Here is a 24,939-nt window from a genome sequence, read left to right on the forward strand (position 1 = left end):
AAAAACATAAAAGAAAAAGGAGCGAGATGCAGAAAACATCTTCACTATCCAGCGATGTAGGGCATTTACAGGGCGAGCAGAGGGAGATATTTGCAAAAATTGAGGTTAGCAGGCTTAGAGATCGACGTTTACCTGCTTCCACCAGGATTGTTCACTGACGTACGGAAGTACACGAAGCCCTCGTCTTTACCTGACTTCGGCCCACATGATCTGTATACCTATGTCGTTAAAAACCCATCGCCATACACGCCAACGTCCGAGGTTCCGGAGCGCGCTCCGGCTTGCTCCAGGAGTGCTCCGGCCGAGGTTACGGAGCGCGCTCCGGCTTGCTCCGGAGCAAGCCGGAGCGCGCTGCTTAATTTGAGGGCAACCTCGGCCGGAGTGTGCTCCGGAACCTCGGCCGGAGCACTCCTGGAGCAAGCCGGAGCGCGCTGCTTAATTTGAGGGGAACCTCGGCCGGAGCACTCCGGGAGCAAGCCGGCGCGCGCTGCTTAATTTGAGGTAGAGCAAGCCGGCGCGCGCTGCTTAACTTGAGGGGAACCTCGGCCGGAGCACTCCGGGAGCAAGCCGGCGCGCGCTGCTTAATTTGAGGGAGAGCAAGCCGGCGCGCGCTGCTTAATTTGAGGGAGAGCAAGCCGGCGCGCGCTGCTTAATTTGAGGGAGAGCAAGCCGGAGCGCGCTCCAGAACCTCGGACGTTGGCTCCGGCAGCTATTTATACTGGATCCGGTGTAAATAGCTGCCGGATCATAATTACAGTAAACTAGTAAATACAGTAAAGGAAAAACTTGAGACTGAAAGGTTTTAACAGTCATCCAAATGACTGAACGTAAACATTGCTACAGTAACATACCAGCTACTTGTTGACATTAGCTAGTCAACAATAGCTACTACAGAAGAACAAAGAGGTTACAATGGGTTATTTTAGCCTATTTGGTTACACACTCGCCGCCACAGAATGTTAACAGCAATGTAATGCCTTTTCTGGCTAATTTTATTCGTCTTACCTCCAACAAAGTGGTCACTACACAAGCGCTGGTATGCCGAGGGCTGCCAATCTGTTAATGGCCGCTGTCCATCTTCTCCGTCGGGATCCGATAAAATGATAAACCTTGCCTTGTTTGTTGATGGTTACTACATCCAGGTGCACAACAATATAGTGGCATGATGGAAGTCTTGCTGAAAGTAAAAACTTTCTTTGCTGCCGTTCCTCAATGTTGGCTGTGGTAAACTACTGGTAGTACACGTCCAAAATGGCGGCCGCGTTTGTCGTGACGTCACGTGAAAAGGGTCCATTCAAGAGTATAAATAAAGCTATCAGTTCCGTGTTTCCAGAAGTGCACGTTTCTGCTCGCCATTTTCTCTTCTTCGTTCGTTCGTTCTCCTTGTTCCTCCTGACCTCTTCTGCTGCTCACTACTCCTACTGTTGTCATGCCGACCGAGGCTGTTGTGTTTCCTGCTTGTGGTCTCATCACTCGTCACTTCCGGAAGGGGCAGTGCTGAAGTACGGTAAGTAGCTCGACTACGTAGCTCGATAGGGTTTACATGCACTAAGTAGCTCGGCTACAATCGCATAATCTAGGTCGTGTAGCTCGATTACGAGAAATCCAGTTCGGTTCAGTTTCAGCCGAGCTAAGGTGTTTCCATGGCATTTAGAACTTCGATTTCAGTCGAGCTACGGCAGAAATTCAATTTTCTCTATGTGCATGTAAACGCACTGATTGTTGATGGATAAGTGGACAATGGGTTGGTTAAATAGATGATTGTACGAATGGATGGTTAAGTTAGTTGGTAGATGGATTAGTTGGTAGATCGATGGATGGGTTGGTGAATGAATTGGATGGTGTGAATGGATGGACAGATGGGTGTTGATGGAGAGGTGGATGGTGGGTTGATGCAGTGTTTCCCACACATAGACTTTACTTGAGTATATTAACACCCAGGTATATGAACAGCCACCAAAGTATATTTAGTGACCCATTTTAGCAAATAATTATGAAGAACGAGAATGTTCTGTGGGTGATAGATAAATAATAATGAACATAATGTACTGTATCGCTAAACAGAATGGGGTCGTGCTGGAATGATTGGCCGAATAGCTGATCACATGAAGAGCTTTCACGCTGTGGACTTATCTTACTTATCTTAATCAGTATGCATGTTATGTGTTATTGTCAACTTTACCATGACAACATGGAGCGCTTTTGAGTCCTGTCAGAGCATTCAACTTTGTAATAGCAATTTTTTTTTCAAGCCTATTTAACTAGGCTGTTAAATATGAAAATATTTAACAGACATCAACGGTTTGTGTATATTTGGCCATTCTATTTTTGTGTCAGTAACAGAAATTAACATGCCATTTTTTGTTTTTATCATCAGAAATAGCAGATACAAAACTTAAAAGCAAATTGTGTTCCTTTTCCTTCTTTGTAAGTCAAAAAATGAAATCCTAAACAAAATAAAAAGGAATCCATTTTTCTATAACCTGTGGTTTTTGCTGAAAAATAACATGCACAATTCAGTGAGCAGCACGAGCAGAGTAGATTCCAATCCATATGAACGGTGGAGATTCCACTGAGATCCGAACTCACGTGTAGTAGTCTATTTTTGTGCAGGCAGGTAATGCCGGCCCTTTCCACCATCTACCACCACAAGTATATTTCAGACCTGTGCTAAACATGATGGAGGAATGATGGCCAATGAACAAATGGCTTGATGAATAGATGGATGGATTAATGGATTGCTAGATGGACAGGTGGTGAAATGGATGGAACAATGAACAGAAGATAGACAGACAGATAACTTTATTAATTCCAGAGGGAAATTCACAATTGATTGGTTAGAAGGATAGATTGATTGACGGACAAATGGATGGGCCGATGAATGATCGGCGGCACAGCGGTGTAGTGGTTTGCACTGTCACCTCACAGCAAGAAGGTTCTGGGTTCGAGCCCAGTGGCTGACGGGGGCCTTTCTGTGTGGAGTTTGCATGTTCTTCCCGTGTCTGCGTGGGTTTCCTCCGGGTGCTCCATTTTCCCCCACAGTCCAAAGACATGCGGTTAGGTTAACATGGGGCAGTCAGAGCCTGAGGTTGGACTGAAGTGCCCTTGAGCAAGGCACGTAACAACCAACTGCTCCCTGGGCACTGTAGCATAGCTGCCCACTGCTCTGGGTATGTGTGTGTGCTCATTGCTCACTTGTGTGTGCAAGTATGTGTTCACTGCTTCAGATGGGTTAAATGCAGAGATTAAATTTCACTGTGTGCTTGAGCGGACGTGTGACAAATAAAGGCTTCTTGGCTTGGCTTCATGATTTTGGATGGTTGGTTGGATGGATGGCAAGATAAGTGAGGTGACAAAAGAATAAGAATACAAACCGAAATGTATCATATTATGTGAAGATAAAACACTTTTAATAATATGTAATAACTAACAAAACAGTAACTGTAGGAGTATTCATGTTTGGTCTGGGTTTGTCTGTAAACATCTTTACAGACTGACTGATGTAAAATGTTTTTCTAAGAAAAACACTATTATAAATATTACTTTAAAGAATACTAAAGTAAAAATGTGGCAGATCACAGAATCCAGGGACACATGTCGGCCCGGGGGCATTTTGAGTTATTGACAGATTCAGAAAGTACAGTTTCTAAGCTTTCCAATGATGCCTTCCATGTGGAGATCTGACAATATTTGAAGAATGTGTGGCCTTTTGAAAGTGTATACCTCTTAAAACAGAAAAGGGAGAAAATCGCCCTCAAAGTTTTCCATCTCGGCTACTCTGGGTGTAGGGCGGGCACATAATGCTGCTCATTTGCATGACATTAAGGAAAGCCCTACCCCCTACGAGCTAGCACGATACTACTTTCATGTAAACAAAGATCACCACGTCAATTTTCCTTCCATGCAAAGTATGCCCAAAACAATTATGAAGTACAAAAATAAGTCCTAAAGTATACTTTAACGTTTTGTGGTTGAAAAATTACTCACACCGTAAGAAAGAAAGATAGCACGATGATGACACAACTAACACAACACTAGTTTCATGTAAAGCCTCGGTCACAACCGGCCGTACAGTACGCGCTCCTACGGCCGGTCTACACGCAAAAAACGCAAGAAACACACGGAGAGCACGCATGAAATGCACGAGAGCGCGCGTGTGATGTGCTGATTTTCGAGCCGCAGACCGGCCGCAGAGGTTCTTTGTCATGTCAAACAAACTCTACGGGCGCTTACGTTTTTTTCAGGTTGCAAGACAAACTTACGGCCAACGCGCGTCTTTCTCCGTGAACAAAAAAAAAACCGCAGCGATTTGGGAAACGCCAAAAATCACACGGCCAAAAAATCGTACGTCCAGTTGTGACCTAGGCTTAACCAAACCACAACACTCTCCGTTACATGCAAAAATAACCACACAGCCTTAGATTAATAAACTTACCCCATCAGAAAGAGAAACGGCGCCTTGCACACACCAATGCCTCCAATGGAATGTAATCCTAGAACGGTCCGTGTATCATCCAATCATTCAAGTATTCCATTCAATCTGGAAAATGAGGTTGCGGTTTTTTTTGCTAGAAATGGTGATCTCTGATGTAAATACCGAGTGTCTGTTTGCTTCGCGGGGCTCCTCTGCGCTCTGTTTAACTTGCTCATTCCATAGTGAAATCACACGCCTGTATGCAGGTTAAGTAGCCACGAGCTCAGCTTGTATCATACAGCTGATTCGCGGAAAAAAAAAAAACAAAAAGACTTAAATCATCATGTGAATGGCCCATATGGTAATTTACCCACACCCCCCAGCAGGCTACAGTCCTGACAAAAACGAGACAATTTGCAGCAAAAAATGTATGCTTTTCCAACAAAACAATCTATTATCTGAAATACTGATTGCATTCTTCAAGATCTCAACTTGCACATGATGGAAAAAAACAAAAATCACAAATTTCGGAAAAAAAATGCTTCTTTTGTGATTATCTCTGATTCGTTTCGGCCGACATGTGTCCCTGGATTCGGTGAGGGGTCACAAATGAGAAAAACAAGACAGCTTAATGTTTAAATTTCTTTCTCGACCTGTCATAAAATACGTCATTTTAAAGATAACTTAGAAAAGTGGATACCTTGGATAAAAACTGATTAGCACCACTGCCATGCCATGCTATGATTTTTTTTGTTGTTGTTGTTTGTTTTGTTTTTCATTCAAGACTTCTGTTTATATTTTTCTGGCCCTGAAATTAGCTCCACCCCCAGCTGGAACACAGTCACTTTTCCTTAAAAGGCAATTCATTTTGCAAACAATTTAAACACCAGAGACTGTAAAATGCTGTCTTGCCAGTTTTTGTTTGTTTGTTTGTTTGCTTGCTTGCTTGTTTGTTTTGTTTTTTAGTCATTGTGACTGCAGGACTCTAAATTTTATAAACTGCTCCTTTAAAGGGGAAGATTTGATTCACAGAACCTGCACTGGGAGAAAAAAAGTGGAAACAAAATCATTACAGCTCCCCCAGCAGTATGTCCATGGTTATGTGAGCGAGGGAAAACTTCACTCACAGTGCAGATGCATTAAAGGTTTGAATAAATTATAACATAGTGGTCTGTTCCTGTATTTTATGTCTTTCATTGATCTGCTGTAGCTCTGATTTTCAGGCTGAAACCCTTGAGGTGCAGGCTGTCAGTATAAGTAATCAGGAGTAGATTCAGGTGACTGATCACAGAGTCAGTGCTGACTCTGTGATCCCCAGTTCCCAGTGTGTTTAGTGCTGAATGTAATGTTTTCAGCTCTGTCACCCTGTAACTTCGCCCTCTTTACTGGTACCCTGGAACTGAGTACAGCTCCCTCTTCTTCTTCTTCTTCTTCCAAAAAAAGTTCAGGCCATCTTCTGGTGTATTATCGAACTTGTATGTGGTGCAGGTTAATTATCAAAATGTACGTGCAGGTTTAAAATCAGCCAATATATACAGATAAAATCGTTTAAAAGTAATTTTATCAGCGTAGGGTCACGCTCTGCAGCTCATTCTTGAAGGTGTTAACTGAGGTGCAGGCAATAGTAGATGATGGCAGATTGTTCCACAGTCGGATTGTATCGGGAAAGAATGAATGCTGATAAATCTGGGTCCGTGCAAATGGTATAAGGAACCGTTGATTGTGCCCTCTTGTTGTAAATGCAGTTGGGATCAGATACATTGTTGGTATAGCTACTTGGTTGTTAACTATCCTATACATCATTATTAACTTGTTTACTGTTCGCCGTTCCTGTACGGTTTGCCACTGAAGCTGATGTAGTAAACTAGTGACACTGGTATTCTGGTGGTAATTACCGGTTGCAAACCTGGCTGCATGGCATTGTACCATTTCAAGGTTGTGGATATTGTTGGCTGTGTGGGGATCCTGTATTATGCTGGAATATTCCATCTGTGGTCTTACGAGGGTCTTATAGCAGAGGTCCTTGGTCTTCCGTGGACACTGGCACAAGTTCCTTTTCAGGAAGGCCTTGGTGGAGTTTGCCTTCCTCACTACCTGATTAATGTGATTGTTCCAGCTTAGGTTATGATGTTGTGTTATTGTGGCTGTAGCTATACTGCTCTTAACAAAAAGAAAAAAAAACCTTCTAAGCTACTGGAAAAAGTGATTCTCTCTCAGCTGTGGGCTCACTAGATTAAAAATGACATTTGTGAAACTCTTCAGCCCGAGGTCAAACTCTATCAGAGTACAGAATCTGTCCTGTTAAAGGTGATAAATGATCTGCTGCTTGCTGCAGGTTCTGGAAACTGTCTTCTTTTAATCTTGCGAGATCTCAGTGCCACTTCTGACAGAATGGATCTTAAGATCGTTATTGAGTGCCTTAAGAACTCAGAGAGTCTTATGGCCCTTTTCCACTACCCTTTTTCAGCTCACTTCAGCCCGACACGGCTCGCGTTTCGACTATCTAAAAACAGCACGACTCAGCTCGCTTCAGCCCTGCTCAGCCCCCAAAACTCGCACGGTTTTGGAGTGGGGCTGAAGCGAGCCAAACCGAGCCGAGTGAGGCTAGGGGCGTGAGGAGACACTCCCCTGTGCACTGATTGGTGAGGAGGAGTGTCCTCACACGCCCCGCGAGCACGCTGGGATCTGTAAACACCGTAAACCCGAAAGAAGGAGAATTACGAATTACGAGAATTATGAAGCCTTATGCGCCTCGCCTCATCTATACGCTCTTGCCAGTATCTGTTGGCGTTGTCGGTGACAACAAGCCACAGCACCAAGACCAGCAACACTAACGACTCCATGTCCTCCATGTTTATTGTTTACTCTCCGGGTTGTGAGACTACCGCTTAAAAGCTCACTGATGTCACTGTTTGCGCCGCCTAACGACATCACCTGACGTCCACCCACTTTCGCTAACTCCACCCAATGTGTCCACCCACTTCCAGCCAGCACGGTTCAGCGCGGTTGTAGTCGAAATGCAACTCCAACAGCCCCACTCGGCTCGACTCAGCCCGACTCAGCACGGCACGGCTCAGCCGCGTTGGTAGTGGAAAAGCGGCATTAAGGAAGTAGCACTGGACTATTTTAAGTCCTGTTTGAGTCACCCAGTTAATATCAGCTACTTGTCTTTATCGGTTGATCAACACTGGGTCCAGTACTCTTTTTGTCATGGACTGAGGGGAAAGAGGTCTCCTGACACTTTTGTTTTTGTTATGTAATACAACACCGATTCCAAAAAAGTTGGGACAAAGTACAAATTGTAAATAAAAACAGAATGCAATAATGTACAAATCTCAGAAACTGATATTGTATTCACAATAGAACATAGACAACATATCAGATGTCGAAAGTGAGACATTTTGAAATTTCATGCCAAATATTGGCTCATTTGAAATTTCATGACAGCAACACATCTCAAAAAAGTTGGGACAGGGGCAATAAGAGGCTGGAAAAGTTAAAGGTCAAAAAAGGAACAGCTGGAGGACCAAATTGCAACTCATTAGGTCAATTGGCAATAGGTCATTAACATGACTGGGTATAAAAAGAGCATCTTGGAGTGGCAGCGGCTCTCAGAAGTAAAGATGGGAAGAGGATCACCAATCCCCCTAATTCTGCGCCGACAAATAGTGGAGCAATATCAGAAAGGAGTTCGACAGTGTAAAATTGCAAAGAGTTTGAACATATCATCTTCTACAGTGCATAATATCATCAAAAGATTCAGAGAATCTGGAAGAATCTCTGTGCGTAAGGGTCAAGGCCGGAAAACCATACTGGGTGCTCGTGATCTTCGGGCCCTTAGACGGCACTGCATCACATACAGGCATGCTTCTGTATTGGAAATCACAAAATGGGCTCAGGAATATTTCCAGAGAACGTTATCTATGAACACAATTCACCGTGCCATCCGCCGTTGCCAGCTAAAACTCTATAGTTCAAAGAAGAAGCCGTATCTAAACATGATCCAGAAGCGCAGACGTCTTCTCTGGGCCAAGGCTCATTTAAAATGGACTGTGGCAAAGTGGAAAACTGTTCTGTGGTCAGACGAATCAAAATTTGAAGTTCTTTATGGAAATCAGGGACGCCGTGTCATTCAGACTAAAGAGGAGAAGGACGACCCAAGTTGTTATCAGCACTCAGTTCAGAAGCCTGCATCTCTGATGGTATGGGGTTGCATTAGTGCGTGTGGCATGGGCAGCTTACACATCTGGAAAAACACCATCAATGCTGAAAGGTATATCCAAGTTCTAGAGCAACATATGCTCCCATCCAGACGACGTCTCTTTCAGGGAAGACCTTGCATTTTCCAACATGACAATGCCAAACCACATACTGCATCAATTACAGCATCATGGCTGCATAGAAGAAGGGTCCGGGTACTGAACTGGCCAGCCTGCAGTCCAGATCTTTCACCCATAGAAAACATTTGGCGCATCATAAAACGGAAGATACGACAAAAAAGACCTAAGACAGTTGAGCAACTAGAATCCTACATTAGACAAGAATGGGTTAACATTCCTATCCCTAAACTTGAGCAACTTGTCTCCTCAGTCCCCAGACGTTTACAGACTGTTGTAAAGAGAAAAGGGGATGTCTCACAGTGGTAAACATGGCCTTGTCCCAACTTTTTTGAGATGTGTTGTTGTCATGAAATTTAAAATCACCTAATTTTTCTCTTTAAATGATACATTTTCTCAGTTTAAACATTTGATATGTCATCTATGTTCCATTCTGAATAAAATATGGAATTTTGAAACTTCCACATCATTGCATTCCGTTTTTATTTACAATTTGTACTTTGTCCCAACTTTTTTGGAATTGGGGTTGTACTTCCATTGCATCTATCTGCTTCAAATGCACACACTATCTTTTGATGAACAACAACAAAAAAAAAGTCTGTGTTTATAAGCTTAAAAAAGTCAGCCGAAAAGAGTTGCAGGATGACTTGAAAGCAGCAGGAATAACGGTTACAGGAGAGAACAATAATCTGTGAACTGCAGTGCATGCTTAATTCTCATGAAAAACTCTGCTAAAAGAAGAAGCACAGCAATACACAACTAAAAGCATTTAGACAAATCAGAATTTTTGGAACTTTTGGAACAGAGAGAACTGTTCTGGTCAGATGAAACAAAAATAGAACTCTGGCAATAATTCAGTTTGTCATTTTTAGAGAAAGAATGATCCCAAGAACACCATACCGACTGTGAAATACGGAGGTCAGAGCATCATGATACGGTACTGCTTCTCTGCAAATAACAGGGATACGTTACACATCATCAAAGGAATAATGACTGGAGCAATGTACCAGGACATATTAGATGAGAATTAATCTCCTCATCCAACAAACTCAGTCTGGGGAGAACATGGATGTTTTAACAAGACAACTATCTTAAACATATAGCCACAATGACTCAAGAAGGCCTTGCAATACCAAGCCAATCTTCTGACCTGAATTCTAGTGAAAATTTATGAAGGATTTTGAAATTGAGAGTCCATCAGTGGGATGCTTCTAACCTTGACTAATTGAAGATGTTTTGCCAAGAGGAATGGACCAAAACTGAACCACAATGCTGCAAAAAGCTAATTGCCTCTTACCATAGACATCTCAGTGCAACAAAGTATACACTCTGTCTACTCCCATTGGACATGAACATCCCAAAATACAACCCCAATTCCAAAAAAGTTGGGGCGCTGTGTAAATAAAACCAGAATGCAATAATTTGCAAATCATGGAAACCCTGTATTTCATTGAAAATAGTCCAAAGACGGCATATCAGATGTTGAAACTAAGAAATGTTATTGTTTTTTGAAAAATATATGCTCATTTCGAATTTGACATCAGCAACACGTTTCAAAAAAGTTGGGACAGGGGCATGTTTACCACTGTGTTGCATCACCTCTACTTTTAACAAAACTCTGTAAACATTTGGGAACTGAGGAGACCAATTGCTGTAGTTTTGAAAGTGAAATGTTGTCCCATTCTTGCCTGATGTACAATTTCAGTTGCTCAAAAGTTCGGGGTCTCCTTTGTTGTATTTTGCGCTTCATAATGCGCCAAATGTTTTATATGGGAGACAGGTCTGGACTGCAGGCAGGCCAGTTTAGCACCTGGACTCTTCCTATGGAGCCATCCAGTTTTAATATGTGCAGAAAGCAGTTTGGCATTGTCTTGCTGAAAGAAGGAAGGCCTTCCCTGAAAAAGATTTTGTCTGGATGGCAGCATATTGCTCTGAAACGTGTATATATCATTCAGCATTAATGATGCCTTCCCAGATGTACAAGCTACCCATGTCATGTGCACTAATGCACCCTCATACCATCACAGATGCTGGCTTTTGAACTGTGCGCTGATGATAAGCCAGATGGTCCCTCTCCTCTTTAGCCTGGAGGACGTGGTGTCCATGAGTTCTAAAAAGAATTTCTACTAATTGATTCGCCAGACCTCGGGACAATTTTCCACTTCGTCTCAGTCCATTGTAAAAGAGCTCGGGCCCAGAGAAGGTGGCGGTGTTTTTGGATATTGTTTATATCTGGTTTTAACTTGCGTTTGTGGACGCAGTAATGAACTGTTTTCACAGACGATGGTTTTCTGAAGTGTTCCTGAGCCCATACAGTGATTTTCCACTATAGACACGACATTCTGTTTTTATTTATGTTTTACACAGTGTCCCAAATTTTTGGAATTGGGGTTGTACAACATTTTATTCCACTGTTATGCCAATGGCACTCAGTTCCATCTCCCAGCGGTCTCAAAAGTAGCCTGTCACCGGCGGCAAATCGCCGGCTATGGTTTGTTATGCCGCCGGCTATTGTCAGTTGAGTCACAAAATTTAATATTAAATATTTCTGACAGCAAAAAAAGTTGTGAACGTAAATTACATCCACTGTGTCATGTATGTCCGTTGCCGCGTCAACTGTGTTTACATCCTCGACACGAGTGTAGCCATTACTGCCGCCTGTGTTGCCAGATTGTGTTTACATCCTCAACATGAGTGCAGCCATTACTGCCACCTGTGTTGCCAGATTGGTTGGTTTCCTGCCCAATTTGGACGGTTTTAAGTGCATTTTGGCGGGTTTTGAACATATTTTGAACTGGAAAATGTCAGCAGTATCTGGCAACATATTTTTTTACTTAATACAAGAAATTAATGGATGCCAACGTTTTTGCCAAAATGGTATTTTATTTTCCATTGTTTAGGCAGCTTCAGCATCATACTGTGAGATTCTGTTCAAATTGTTTTTTTTTCTTCTATGAAGCCTGAGCCATTTATTTTATTAGTTTATAATTATTGTTTAATTTAGTCTTCAGGAGAGACTGACTGCACACAGTACTAGTATTGATAGTTTTTTTTTCTTACATGAAAGCTGAGGCATTTATATTATATTTTAAGGTAACTTCATGTTGTGCTGTGAGGTTCTATGCACTTTAACTTTTGAACCAACAGGTGCATTTGGATAAGTAAAGCCTATTTTTCTGCATTTTTGTAGTCCTGGTAATCTTTTATATTGGTAAAGTTGTTTATAGGACCATTTCTCAGTGTCTGTTTTTTTTAATCAATAGTTTTTCAGTAATAACTTAATATTTAACATATCACTCAATTTTAAACAACCCCCGCGCCTCCCCCATGGGCTGCCCCCATAGTCTCCAAAATTTCTGTGGGAAACACTGGCGTGCGTAACAACGCTAATCAAGCTTAAGCTAGACGACCCGCCTCAAATACCTGTCCCGGGTAAATGTTGTCCCAATTTTAGATGGCCTGTTCCAAACCATCCCGCCCCATGAAAAATTCGTACTTGCATATCTCCATCCATCCATCCATCCACCCACCGCGTGCATTATGTCTGCCGCTGGCAGACATTTTACCATTTTGCACCCTGCTGTAAATTATTTGTACCCTGCTATTCTCCCAAACTTTGAAGCCCCTGATCTCTATTTAAGGCCTGATCATTTGTCTCAACGCGTGTCTGAAAAATATCAAAAGCCAGAACCAAATTGTTTTCTCCAGTTAAATGGAAATAAAATATTGTTCTTTTTGCCTATCCATAAATGGCCAAAGAAGACTGTCGCACGACAGTTGCACTCAGATGTTGACATACAGTACACTCATTGGGGACATGAATGTCATGGCAATATTGGGCTTTCAGTAATTTCTTGAACTTTTCTTTAACTGGGGAAGAATGATTGTACAACATGCATCTTGAATAGAAAAAGAAAATAATTTGGTGCACAAGTTTTAATTTATTTTGGATCTGAAGTCAACATGGGGTCAAAATTATACATACAGCATAAAAAATTTATATACACCTACAGTGGTGCTTGAAAGTTTGTGAACCCTTTAGAATTTTCTATACTTCTGCATAAATATGACCTAAAACAACATCAGATTTTCACACAAGTCCTAAAAGTAGATAAAGAGAACCCAGTTAAACAAATGAGACAAAACTATTATACTTGGTCATTTATTTATTGAGGAAAATGATCCAATATTACTTATCTGCGAGTGGCAAAAGTATGTGAACCTCTAGGATTAGCAGTTAATTTGAAGGTGAAATTAGAGTCAGGTGTTTTCAATCAATGGGATGACAATCAGGTGTGAGTGGGCATCTTGTTTTATTTAAAGAACAGGGATCTATCAAAGTCTGATCTTCACAACACATGTTTGTGGAAGTGTATCATGGCATGAACAAAGGAGATTTCTGAGGACCTCAGAAAAAGCGTTGTTGATGCTCATCAGGCTGGAAAAAGTTACAAAACCATCTCTAAAGAGTTTGGACTCCACCAATCCACAGTCAGACAGATTGTGTACAAATGGAGGAAATTCAAGACCATCGTTACCCTCCCCAGGAGTGGTCGACCAACAAAGATCACTCCAAGAGCAAGGTGTGTAATAGTTGGTGAGGTCGCAAAGGACCCCAGGGTAACTTCTAAGCAACTAAAGGCCTCTCTCACATTGGCTAATGTTAATGTTCATAAGTCCACCATCAGGAGAACACTGAACAACAGTGGTGTGTATGGCAGGGTTGCAAGAAGAAAGCCACTGCTCTCTAAAAAGAACATTGCTGCTCGTCTGCAGTTTGCTAAAGATCACGTGGACAAGCCAGAAGGCTATTGAAAAAATGTTTTGTGGATGGATGAGACCAAAATATAACTTTTTGGTTTAAATGAGAAGTGTTATATTTGGAGAAAAGGAAAACACTGCATTCCAGTATAAGAACCTTATCCCATCTGTGAAACATGGTGGTGGTAGTATCATGGTTTGGGCCTATTTTGCTGCATCTGGGCCTGGACAGCTTGCTGTCATTGATGGAACAATGAATTCTGAATTATACCAGCGAATTCTAAAGGAAAATGTCGGGATATCTGTCCACAAACTGAAACTCAAGAGAAGGTGGGTCATGCAGCAAGACAATGACCCTAAGCACACAAGTTGTTCTACCAAAGAATGGTTAAAGAAGAATAAAGTTAATGTTCTGGAATGGCCAAGTCGAAGTCCTGACCTTAATCCAATCGAAATGTTGTGGAAGGATCTGAAGCGAGCAGTTCATGTGAGGAAACCCACCAACATCCCAGAGTTGAAGCTGTTCTGTACGGAGGAATGGGCTAAAATTCCTCCAAGCCGGTGTGCAGGACTGATCAACCGTTACTGGAAACGTTTAGTGCAGTTATTGCTGCACAAGGGGGTCACACCAGATACTGAAAGCAAAGGTTCACATACTTTTGCCACTCACAGATATGTAATATTGGATCATTTTCCTCAATAAATAAATGACCAAGTATAATATTTTTGTCTTATTTGTTTAAACTGGGTTCTTTTTATCTACTTTTCGGACTTGTGTGAAAATCTGATGATGTTTTCGGTCATATTTATGCAGAAATATATAATTAATCTTTCAGGCACCACTGTAATTAGATTATTAATTCAGGGTTCCAAAATGTCTTTTAACTTGCCATGGTCAAGGCCTCTTAACTTCCTGTTAGTGATTATGATGACGACAGCTGGTAGATTCTCTGTGCCAACATAAAAAGGGTTTGTTTTACAATTACAAGTTATTGGGAGGTGTTGCCATGGTCTGGAAGAAGAACCAGACTGTCACCCCCAGGTGAGAGGAAATTGATTAGGATGGTCAGGAACCACTAAGGCACAGGTCTGCCATGAACTAGAAGCTGCTGGAAAACCAGGCTGCAGTCAAGCAAGTTTTATATCACCATGGACTCCAAGAAAGAAGTCCCTGCTCCAAAATCAACACCTTCAACCTCGAATAAAGTTTGTAGCTGAGCACATGGACAAAAAAAAAAAGTCTCCCACCTCCATGTCTTTTAGATGTGAGAAGTTTCTTATACTGAAATGCACTGTATTCCTTTCTTCAAACATAACACTTCTCATTTCAACTAAAAAGTTCTGCTTTTTCTCATCTGTTCACAGAATTTTTCCAAGAGCCTTCTGGCTTGTCTACATTATCATTAGAAAACTGTAGACAGGCAGCAATGTTCTTTTTGGAGAGCAGTGGTTTTCTCCTTGCAACTCTTCCATGCACACCATGGTTCTTCAATATTCTCCTGATGGTGGACTCATGAATATTAACATTAGCCAATGCGAAAGAGGCCTTTAGTTGCTTACAAGTTGCTCTGGGTTCCTTTGTGACCTTGAAGATTCTTACACACCTTGCTCTTGGAGCGATTTTTGCTGGTCTTCCACTCCTGAGGAGGGTAACAGTAATCTTGAATTTCTTCCATCTTTCTGACTGTGGATTGGTGGAGTCCAAACTCTAGAAATAGTTTTGTGACCTTTTTCAGCCTGAAGAGCATCAACAGCTCCTTTTCTGAGGTCCTCAGAAAGCTTGCTGATGGCTACCAAAGCATCTGGTCAATGTGAAATTTGCTAAGGAACATTTAACCAAATATTAGGTGACCATTTCATCTCATCTCATTATCTCTAGCCGCTTTATCCTTCTACAGGGTTGCAGGCAAGCTGGAGCCTATCCCAGCTGACTACGGGCGAAAGGCGGGGTACACCCTGGACAAGTCGCCAGGTCATCACAGGGCTAACACATAGACACAGACAACCATTCACACTCACATTCACACCTACGGTCAATTTAGAGTCACCAGTTAACCTAACCTGCATGTCTTTGGACTGTGGGGGAAACCGGAGCACCCGGAGGAAACCCACGCGGACACGGGGAGAACATGCAAACTCCACACAGAAAGGCCCTCGCCGGCCCCGGGGCTCGAACCCAGGACCTTCTTGCTGTGAGGCGACAGCGCTAACCACTACACCACCGTGCCGCCTGACCATTTCAGAAACCCCTAAATACATTAATGCACCCAATTCTTGTTTTTTTTTCTATTAAAGATGTATGTTGTACAATCATTCTTCCCCAGAAAACGAACAGTTCAAAGAAATCCTTGAAAACCCAAAATTGCCATGACATTCATGTCCATGATGTATGTAAACTTCTGACCACAACTGTCTGGTTCATATTCTGATTTTGTCATATCAGGAACTGGGGGTAATTTTTGATGCTGACGTCAGGTTTGATCTTCAACACAACTTGGAGCTATTGCTAAAATTAAACCATTCATTTCTTTTCATGGCTCTGTAAAAGTTGTGTGTTTTCACTACTGTAATATGTTGTGTGTGTGTGTGTGTGTATATATATATATATATATATATATATATATATATATATATATAGGTGTGATACTATAAAACTTATTTCGTCATATATGTACAGTACTGTGCAAAACTCTTAGGCACCCTATTTTTTTTTCATACAAACTTTGTTATAGATTTCTATTTTATGACTTTTACCTTATTGAGTCAGTAAAAAAACAAAACAAAGCATATTTTAGAGTCCAAACGTTCTTTTTCCAGCACAGAATAAAATGTTACAGAAAAAAAGTTTGTATCTGAGCAGCATATTCCATAAGAGAGCGCTTTTCAGAATAAAAAAGAAAGCATAATGAAGGCTGCTGGGTTTTGGTGCAAAATTACGAAGCGAGTGTGACCGTCAAAGTGTCAAGAAGAACTGTGGCTGGTTCTGTAAGATGCTCAGTAAAACCTACAGCTCATTTCCGCATAAAACTGCACTCGCTGTACCTGAGACTACTATTTTTTTAACGCAAAGGGTTGTCTCACACCAAATATTGACTTTGTTTCATTTATTATAGCTTACTGCTGTTTATAGTATTTTTTTTTAATGTCGAAACATTTCATTTCATTATTTTTAAGCCATTTTTGGTCTACAGCATTTCTTTACATGTGCCTAAGACTTATGGACAATACTGAATATTCATTCTGGCCTTTGAATGCAGTTCAGGTCACACTAACGACACTTTTTCCCAACAGGACAAGGAGAGATGTTATAACCTTTTCTGTCCTCATCTCCTCAACATAGATCTCACATTATTATGGCTGCTGACTTATTTCGATCTTCTTTTTAAAATGTCTCTCTGTAGCACATGAGCACATTTCCAGTCGAGAAGAACATCTTCCCTGTGTCCAGCTCCTCCACAGGTTTCCCTGTGCCTTTTGATTTACCACCACTTCGCTACTCCAGTAAAGGTGAGAATAGATTGGTTGTGCGTGTAACTCAAGACTCCAGGGCAGTCTTGCGTAAAACTCCAGCAGAGATTTCACTCTCAAAGGGCAATTAAATAATCTGTATATAGATATAAGTCATGTAGCGTAGGACAGGGACGAGAATCAAATCTCCAGACACCTCAAGATTCGATCAGCTTAGATTCCTGGTGCAAAGATGTAATTTTGATTTCTGTAAATTCGTTTACAGTTAATAACCAGGGCTGTAATGAACAGTCAGAAGGGGGTGGTTAGAGAGTCAGAAATGTTTTCTAAGGATCACAGATGGAGATTTGCAGAATATGGTGACATTTTGGGGCCAAATCTATAATTAGATGGCATTTCCATGTGAACAAACCGTTTGGAAGAAAAAGTGTTTTCTTTAATTTAACCACAAATTAAACTTCTGTCTCTCTTCACAATCTGAACAATTAAATCTGATTTCTGTAATATGCAAATTAGCACATATTTAAATAATATTGGTTGGCTTTTTTCATGGTCTATCAGATATATTCCATTCAGCTAGCATGTTATTTGACAAGTCAAAGACGAGTTCAATGTCATGCTAGCTGAATGGAATATATCTGATAGACCATGAAAAAAGCCAACCAATATTATTATTATTATTATTATTATTATACATACACACGCTGTTCATATCAGCATTCTCAAAGGCCAACACTAGCTTACCTGCGGCTCGGTGCTGTTAGTGCAGCAGTCCCGTTACCTTACAGCCAGCATAGCAGTAGCATTAGCGAAGACCAACGCTAGCTTGCCCGCAACTCGGAGCTGTTAGCGCAGCAGTCCAGTTACCTTCCAGCCGGTGTAGTGTTAGCAAAGGCCAATGCTAGCACAGTCAAGCCAAATATTTATTGATTTATTTATTTTTCCCTGTGTAATTTACTTAGTTACTTTTAAAATCAACATCGACAGCTACACACAACGGCGCAACCTGACAGCCAAAATTCTATGAAAATCTTCCACTTTTAATGAAGCAAACCTCGCGGCCATGTTTGTTTACAAACTGTCAGTCACTCACTAGTGTGGAAGTTTTACATCTCTGACGTGCCTCGATGTCTGTTGGTATGTTTATCGCTTGTAAATATGCGTGAAGAATATCTCATGATGTTTTGGTAGCCTTTCAGGTGTTCAGCGCGTCTTTAGTTTGTTTATTTATTTAGTGCTTAATCTTAGCAGTAGCACTGAATTAGCCTCGATTTCTCTCTTTCCCAGAGGACAAAGAAATGATTCTGTGTATGTGCAGCAGAAAAGTTTTGTCATTTGGATATTCGCAAGAGCTCCGAAGTGTGACGTCGTGTTGTCTTGACGACGTGCAATATTATAACAATATTACAGTGGCGTAATACATGTAGGATAAGCAATATGAGAACAATATTGCATGCTATCAACAAACCCCCTAGAAGGGAATAGAATACATGGGGAGGGTGTTATTCCATGGAAAAAGTGGCCTGTATGTATAATATTTATTTATATATTCCATCTCCATCTGTTCAAATTAGAGGGGGAAATTTATTTGAGCAATATGATATCAGTTACCAAATTAAAGGTTTAGTCTGAATAAGTTATGTCAGTATGGTTGTGTCTGGTGCAGATCTTTACTGCCGACTAGACAAATCAATGTTTGATGTGTTTGTTTTACAAGCGCCTGTATTTGAGCACTTTGATTGCTCAGTCCATAATTGCTGTAGAAAATCCATCTGTCACCTTTGGTACATTTCTGTAATCACACACTCATGGGTCTTCACCCTGAAGATCTGTCTGCGTGACCTTTAATCACACTGAGGAAAGGGACTGGCTTATAATCAGAGTTGCCATTGAAATGGACGGAGTCATCATTTTATGAGCCGAGGCAGAAAACATCTGGGGTTGCCATGTCAGTGCACATCTTTAATGACGGAGGATGAGTTGGCTGAAAGCTGTAAGTTGTGTCACCAGATGAGTAGGTTGTACAAAAAAAAAATATGATCTGGTTGGCGTGAGGACATGTTTATTTGTTCAGATATCACTTTGTATTTTTTTTTAACTCGGCATGAGACTCTGAACACTTGATTTTTATTGTTATGATGAGAACAGACAGTCCTCAGGCATTTTTCTGATGAAGTTTTATCATCATATACCAGTAAACCGCCTAAGGAAAAGCTTTGTTACGCTGTGAATGCAAGGCCGTCATCGTGCCCTTGAGCATGATGTTTCATCTTACGATAAGGAAAAAAAAAAAAACACAGCGATTTCTCTCCCTCAAACAGAGCTTGTTACAGCCTGGCCGTGCAGGCTTGAAGCCAGTGGAACATTTCTTCGTTGGTTATTTGTACCTTTCTCATAAAATCCAATCACATGAACGCATTTTCTGTTTTCTTTGCACTTGTCAAAAAAGTTCAGTCTCCACGACAGTGCTGCAGACAACACCGGTGCAAAAATAGATTTCAGAATGGACAATTAAAGCTTTTCAGAAAGAGGCAGACAGCCCGGATATGTTTACTCGACCTCCTAAGTACATTTCTGTCACTGTCATGCTTGGAGTAAATTATCCTGATAATTATGAAATAGAAAATATGAGTAGGCGTTGCTTTTCTTTTCATTTTGTTTATTTCTTTAAATACTTGAGGTTTAAAAATGTCCTGAATCCCTCTTAGTGTAGATGGTAAGAGAAATGGCTGACCGACAGGAGAGGAATAATCTCCCCCACACACATCGCTCTATCTATCTCTTTCTTCCTCTGTCTCTCTCTCTCTCTCTCCCTCTCTTGCACCCTGTGTTCTCACCTTTTAATTGGTTTAATGGTTTAATTGGCCTTTAATCACCACAGGAGCTCCCCCATATACATATACTACCCTTTACACACACACACACACACACACACACACACACACACACACACAAACTCAACTTTCTGGGAAATGTCAAGGGAGCAGCCGAATATAGACTAACCTTACAATTAACCAGTTATTTCTTCTTATAGTATGAGTCAAAAGTTTGTACACTCTTACTCATTCATAGATTTTTCTGTATTTTGACTCTTTTCTACATTGGAGAACAATTCTGAATACATCAAAACTATGAAATAACATATGTAACATAATATGGAATTATGTCGTAAACAAAAGTGTGTAAAAAAAAAAAAAATACGTTTGATATTTTAGATTCTTTAAAGTATCCAGCGTTTACCTTGATGACGCTTTGCACACCATTGGCATTATCTTAACCAGCTTCATGAGGTAGTCACCTAGAATGCTTTTCAATTAACAGTTGTGCCTTGTCAAAAGTTAATTAGTGCAATTTCTTGCCTTCTTAATGTGCTTGAGGTCAAACAGTAAATAATAATAATAATAATACAGTAAATAGCCCTATTCCACAACTGTAGTAATCCATACTGTGTCAAGAACCGAACAACTAAGGAAAGAGACACGACATCCATCATTACTTTAAGACGTGAATTGACTTTTAATTAATAACAATTAATTAAAGAAAAAAATTGAACTGGTATTCATACGGTATATAATTAGTATATAATGTCTATTAGTGTGTGGTTTTTTTTTTTTACGTTTGATATATCAGTATGAGCTGCTAAATGTTTCTTGCCAGAATGATGAAAACATTTTCATATTGTGGAGGATTGCACTGTTGTTCATTTAGATAATTGAATTCGCCAGTCATGTCCTCAGGCAAGCTGTAATGCTCATGATAATCATCATTCCGCTTCCTCTGAAAGCATAATTTCTTTTTTCAATGATGTTTCAACCTGGATGCGAATATATCAGACTAATTGAGCATTGAGCTGTCCTCTGCACTTAGTAATCAGCAGTTCTGTTTTATTAATAATGATGCATGTGAGCATGTAGCATTTTCTGGGAAATCTTATTTTCTTCTCTCATTCTTCTCATTTCTTCTTATTGTTTTCTCATCCTTTATGATCTTTACTCAGGATAAGAAGCTTTATAATGTTAGCGGGTGACAGAGAGTAATACATAATCTCTGTTGTTGTTGTTTTAATATGTTTATGGTGGTCTTATCCTCAACTGCAGGCTTTGTTTTTATGGTTTAATCTGACTGTGTCTGCTGGTTGCTATGGACACCGGTGCTCAGCCTAGACCATCCTTTTCTGGAAATCTAGACCTTCACTATTAAGTGAATGTGACTAGGCACATCACTGAGTCCTTTGACCTGTTTCCTTGGTGCCCTAACTTTAAGAAATTAACATTCTATAATAAACTGTTTTTAATGTTTCCAAAACTATTAACAGTCACACAGGAACATCTTTGCACCTTTACTGTCTTAAAAAAATGCATAGATCTCTAATGATGCAGTAATCTAGAAACATCCACATGACCTCCTGCCATCCCTAACAGCTAGCTGGCTGGTAAACTAGTAGTAATGCCCTGGAATCAATTATACAAGTTGAGAGAGCAGGTTTACTCGACTTACCACCAGTGTCTAAATCCTGAATGAACTGCATTTGCACATACTTGTTCCAAACAACTAATCACTGATCACCATTGTTCCCACTACCCAATCACTGATCACCATTGTTCCCCCAACAATCAATGACCGATCATTGCTCCCCAACAGCCAATCACTGATGGCCATTGTTCCCCAACAACCAATCACTGATCACCATTATTCCCCAACAGCCAATCACCAATCATCATTGTTCCCCAACAACCAATCACCGATAATCGTTGTTCCCCAACAACCAATCACCGATAATTATTGTTCCCCAACAACCAATCACTGATAATCATTGTTCCCCAACAACCAATCACTGATAATCATTGTTCCCCAACAACCAATCTCTGATCACCATTGTTTCCCAACAACCAATCACTGATAGCCATTGTTCCCCAACAACCAATCACTGATGGCCATTGTTCCCCAACAACCAATCACTGATGGCCATTGTTCCCCAACAACCAATCACTGATGGCCATTGTTCCCCAACAACCAATCACTGATCACCATTATTCCCCAACAACCAATCACTGATCACTATTATTCCCCAACAACCAATCACCAATCATCATTGTTCCCCAACAACCAATCAACAATAATCATTGTTCCCCAACAACCAATCACCGATAATTATTGTTCCCCAACAACCAATCACTGATAATCATTGTTCCCCAACAACCAATCTCTGATCACCATTGTTTCCCAACAACCAATCACTGATAGCCATTGTTCCCCAACAACCAATCACTGATGGCCATTGTTCCCCAACAACCAATCACTGATCACCATTATTCCCCAACAACCAATCACTGATCACTATTATTCCCCAACAACCAATCACCAATCATCATTGTTCCCCAACAACCAATCAACAATAATCATTGTTCCCCAACAACCAATCACCGATAATTATTGTTCCCCAACAACCAATCACTGATAATCATTGTTCCCCAACAACCAATCTCTGATCACCATTGTTTCCCAACAACCAATCACTGATCACCATTGTTCCCCAACAACCAATCACTGATAGCCATTGTTCCCCAACAACCAATCACTGATAGCCATTGTTCCACAACAGCCAATCACTGATAGCCATTGTTCCCCAACAACCAATCACTGATAGCCATTGTTCCCCAACAACCAATCACTGATAGCCATTGTTCCCCAACAACCAATCACTGATAGCCATTGTTCCCCAACAACCAATCACCCAATCACTGATAATCATTGTTCCCCAACAACCAATCACCAATAATCATTGTTCCCCAACAACCAATAACCAATAATCATTGTTCCCCACCAACCAATCACCGATAATTGTTGTTCCCCAACAACCAATCACCGATAATCATTGTTCCCCAACAACCAATCACCGATAATCGTTTCCCAACAACCAATCACCAATAATCATTGTTCCTCAACAACCAGTCTCTGATCACCATTGTTCCCCAACAACCAATCACTGATCACCATTGTTCCCCCGACAGCCAATCACCGATAATCATTGTTCCCCAACAACCAATCACTTATCACCATTGTTCCCAACAGTCAGTCATTTTCTAAAGGACTTTTCTGCAGAATGCTTGTGCTTATTGATGTATATCTGTCTCTTTAGATCAGCCATGGATCTGGAACATCCCATACACACAAGCACCAGACACTCACGGCAATATCTGGGTCCCGTCCTGAAACCCATTCCCACTGCTGCTTGGATGCAAAGGGCCAAACAAGGACAGGAAGTACCTGCTGGTTATTACTATATTATTAACTAGACTCTTAACTACTGTCAACATGGTTCTGAAAATAACAATTAAAAAAACCAGACTGTGAGAATTTTTTATATTGTTTGGTAATAAAGAACTAAGAATCATAAATGTGCTGAGGCTCTTGAGCTTGTAGTATTTTTACTTATTAATAGAATTTCAATGTGTGTAATCCATGTTGTCCTGATAGTAAAATCTTTCTTTTTTCACTCTCTACACTTTCACCACAGACTGATGTAAATAGCCCAATGGTCCCTCTTTGGACAAATTGCTGTTTTTTGAAGAAGCATCTTTTTTTTCTGTCTGAATGGCACCTGCAAACAATGAAGCATCAGTAATTACGTTCCAGCTCCAAACTGCGAGCCTGTGAATTAGTTTTCATCTCGACCTTACCCAATCAGTTTGGTCACCGTTTAAGTGTAATCATTTCGCATCTCACAGTGAGAGCACTTTCCAGTGTGTGTGTGTGTGTGTGTGTATGTTTGCAGTACAGCATAAGAGAGCAATCTATGTGCAGAGGGAAAACCCAGAGAGAAACAATAAACAATGTGGGTAAGAAAATGCAAGGTAGGATTCTGGGTGTTTCAGCTCCGTGGTGCGATTCGGATTCTCACATCATGCTCGTCACATATATGTTCAAATGTTTATATACACCTGACACGAGTGATTCTTTTTTAAATTAGGGACTTGATAAGTGTTTATTTAGTGGGTTTACACATAAATTGATATGTTGCCTAGTAACAGCGTCATAAATTTTCATCACAGCTGTAACAGCTTGATCTCTCGGGACTTGGATCGGATTTTTTTTCCCTGTTCAATACGAATACATCTCAGATCTGCATACATTATCAGGAAAAAGTAGAGTACACAGCACTTGAGAAAGCAGTATGAATTATGGATGTCGCTCAAAGCCTACATGGACATTTGTGACATTTACAGATACCGTTTTAGGATTTGACGGAATTCTGTCTTTCATCCTAAAAAGGTCATTTGGTATTGATCTCAGACTATTTTGGTTATTTCTAAACATTGTCAGCAGAGGACGACCGAATGCTGGGGACGTATCGTGCTTTCCAGTCTGTGTGACCTTACAGAAAGGTTGCCAACTTTTAGACAGTTTATTTCATACACCAGGAATTATTTTTGCTGTGATGCATGATGTCATATGAGCCATTTAGCATGTCACAATTGCATTCTGTTTAAATTAAACACTTTCTGCAGTCTGGGTTGAAAAATGGACAGAAGTTTGATTGTATGAACAAGGTTGCCAGGTCTTAACAAAATTTCCAGATCAGTATTATCTCAAACAATGCACAAACCTTGATCCAAACAGTTTGCAGTTAGGGACACGTTTAACTTTAAAAACAATCCACAAATTCCTTCAGTATATTGATTTATTTTATGAACATTAGCCACATCATTTACCCCAAGTTGGCCTAGTGGTTAGCATGTCTGCCTCTCAATCGGGAAACTGCGAGTTCTACTCATGGTTGGGTCATACCAGAGACCATCATAAAAATGGTACCGACTGCCATCTGGCAAGGCATGCTGCGATACAGATGCGAGTGGGGAGTCAAACTCTTGTGGATACCAGAGGACCAGTCCCCCACTGTAACCTTAGGTGTATGGAAACGGAGCTCGGCGCCGCCTGATTGCATGAAGCAGGAAGGAC

At 40.9% G+C, this 24,939-nt stretch overlaps 1 protein-coding gene across 1 annotated transcript in view; it reads left to right on the forward strand.

Moving 5' to 3' along the window:
* The window catches only part of tdp1 (tyrosyl-DNA phosphodiesterase 1), a 102,780-nt gene extending 79,402 nt beyond the window's left edge, over window positions 1-23,378 (forward strand). The window contains exons 15-16 of the mRNA XM_060933732.1: window positions 16,914-17,019; window positions 23,120-23,378. Coding sequence (XP_060789715.1) covers window positions 16,914-17,019; window positions 23,120-23,193 — 180 coding nt within the window. The 3' untranslated portion in view covers window positions 23,194-23,378. The remainder of the gene's footprint in view (window positions 1-16,913; window positions 17,020-23,119) is intronic.
* Window positions 23,379-24,939: the final 1,561 nt, after the last annotated feature.

The sequence above is a fragment of the Neoarius graeffei genome, chromosome 11 (assembly GCF_027579695.1).
Source record: "Neoarius graeffei isolate fNeoGra1 chromosome 11, fNeoGra1.pri, whole genome shotgun sequence".
Classification (NCBI taxonomy): Eukaryota; Metazoa; Chordata; class Actinopteri; order Siluriformes; family Ariidae; genus Neoarius; species Neoarius graeffei.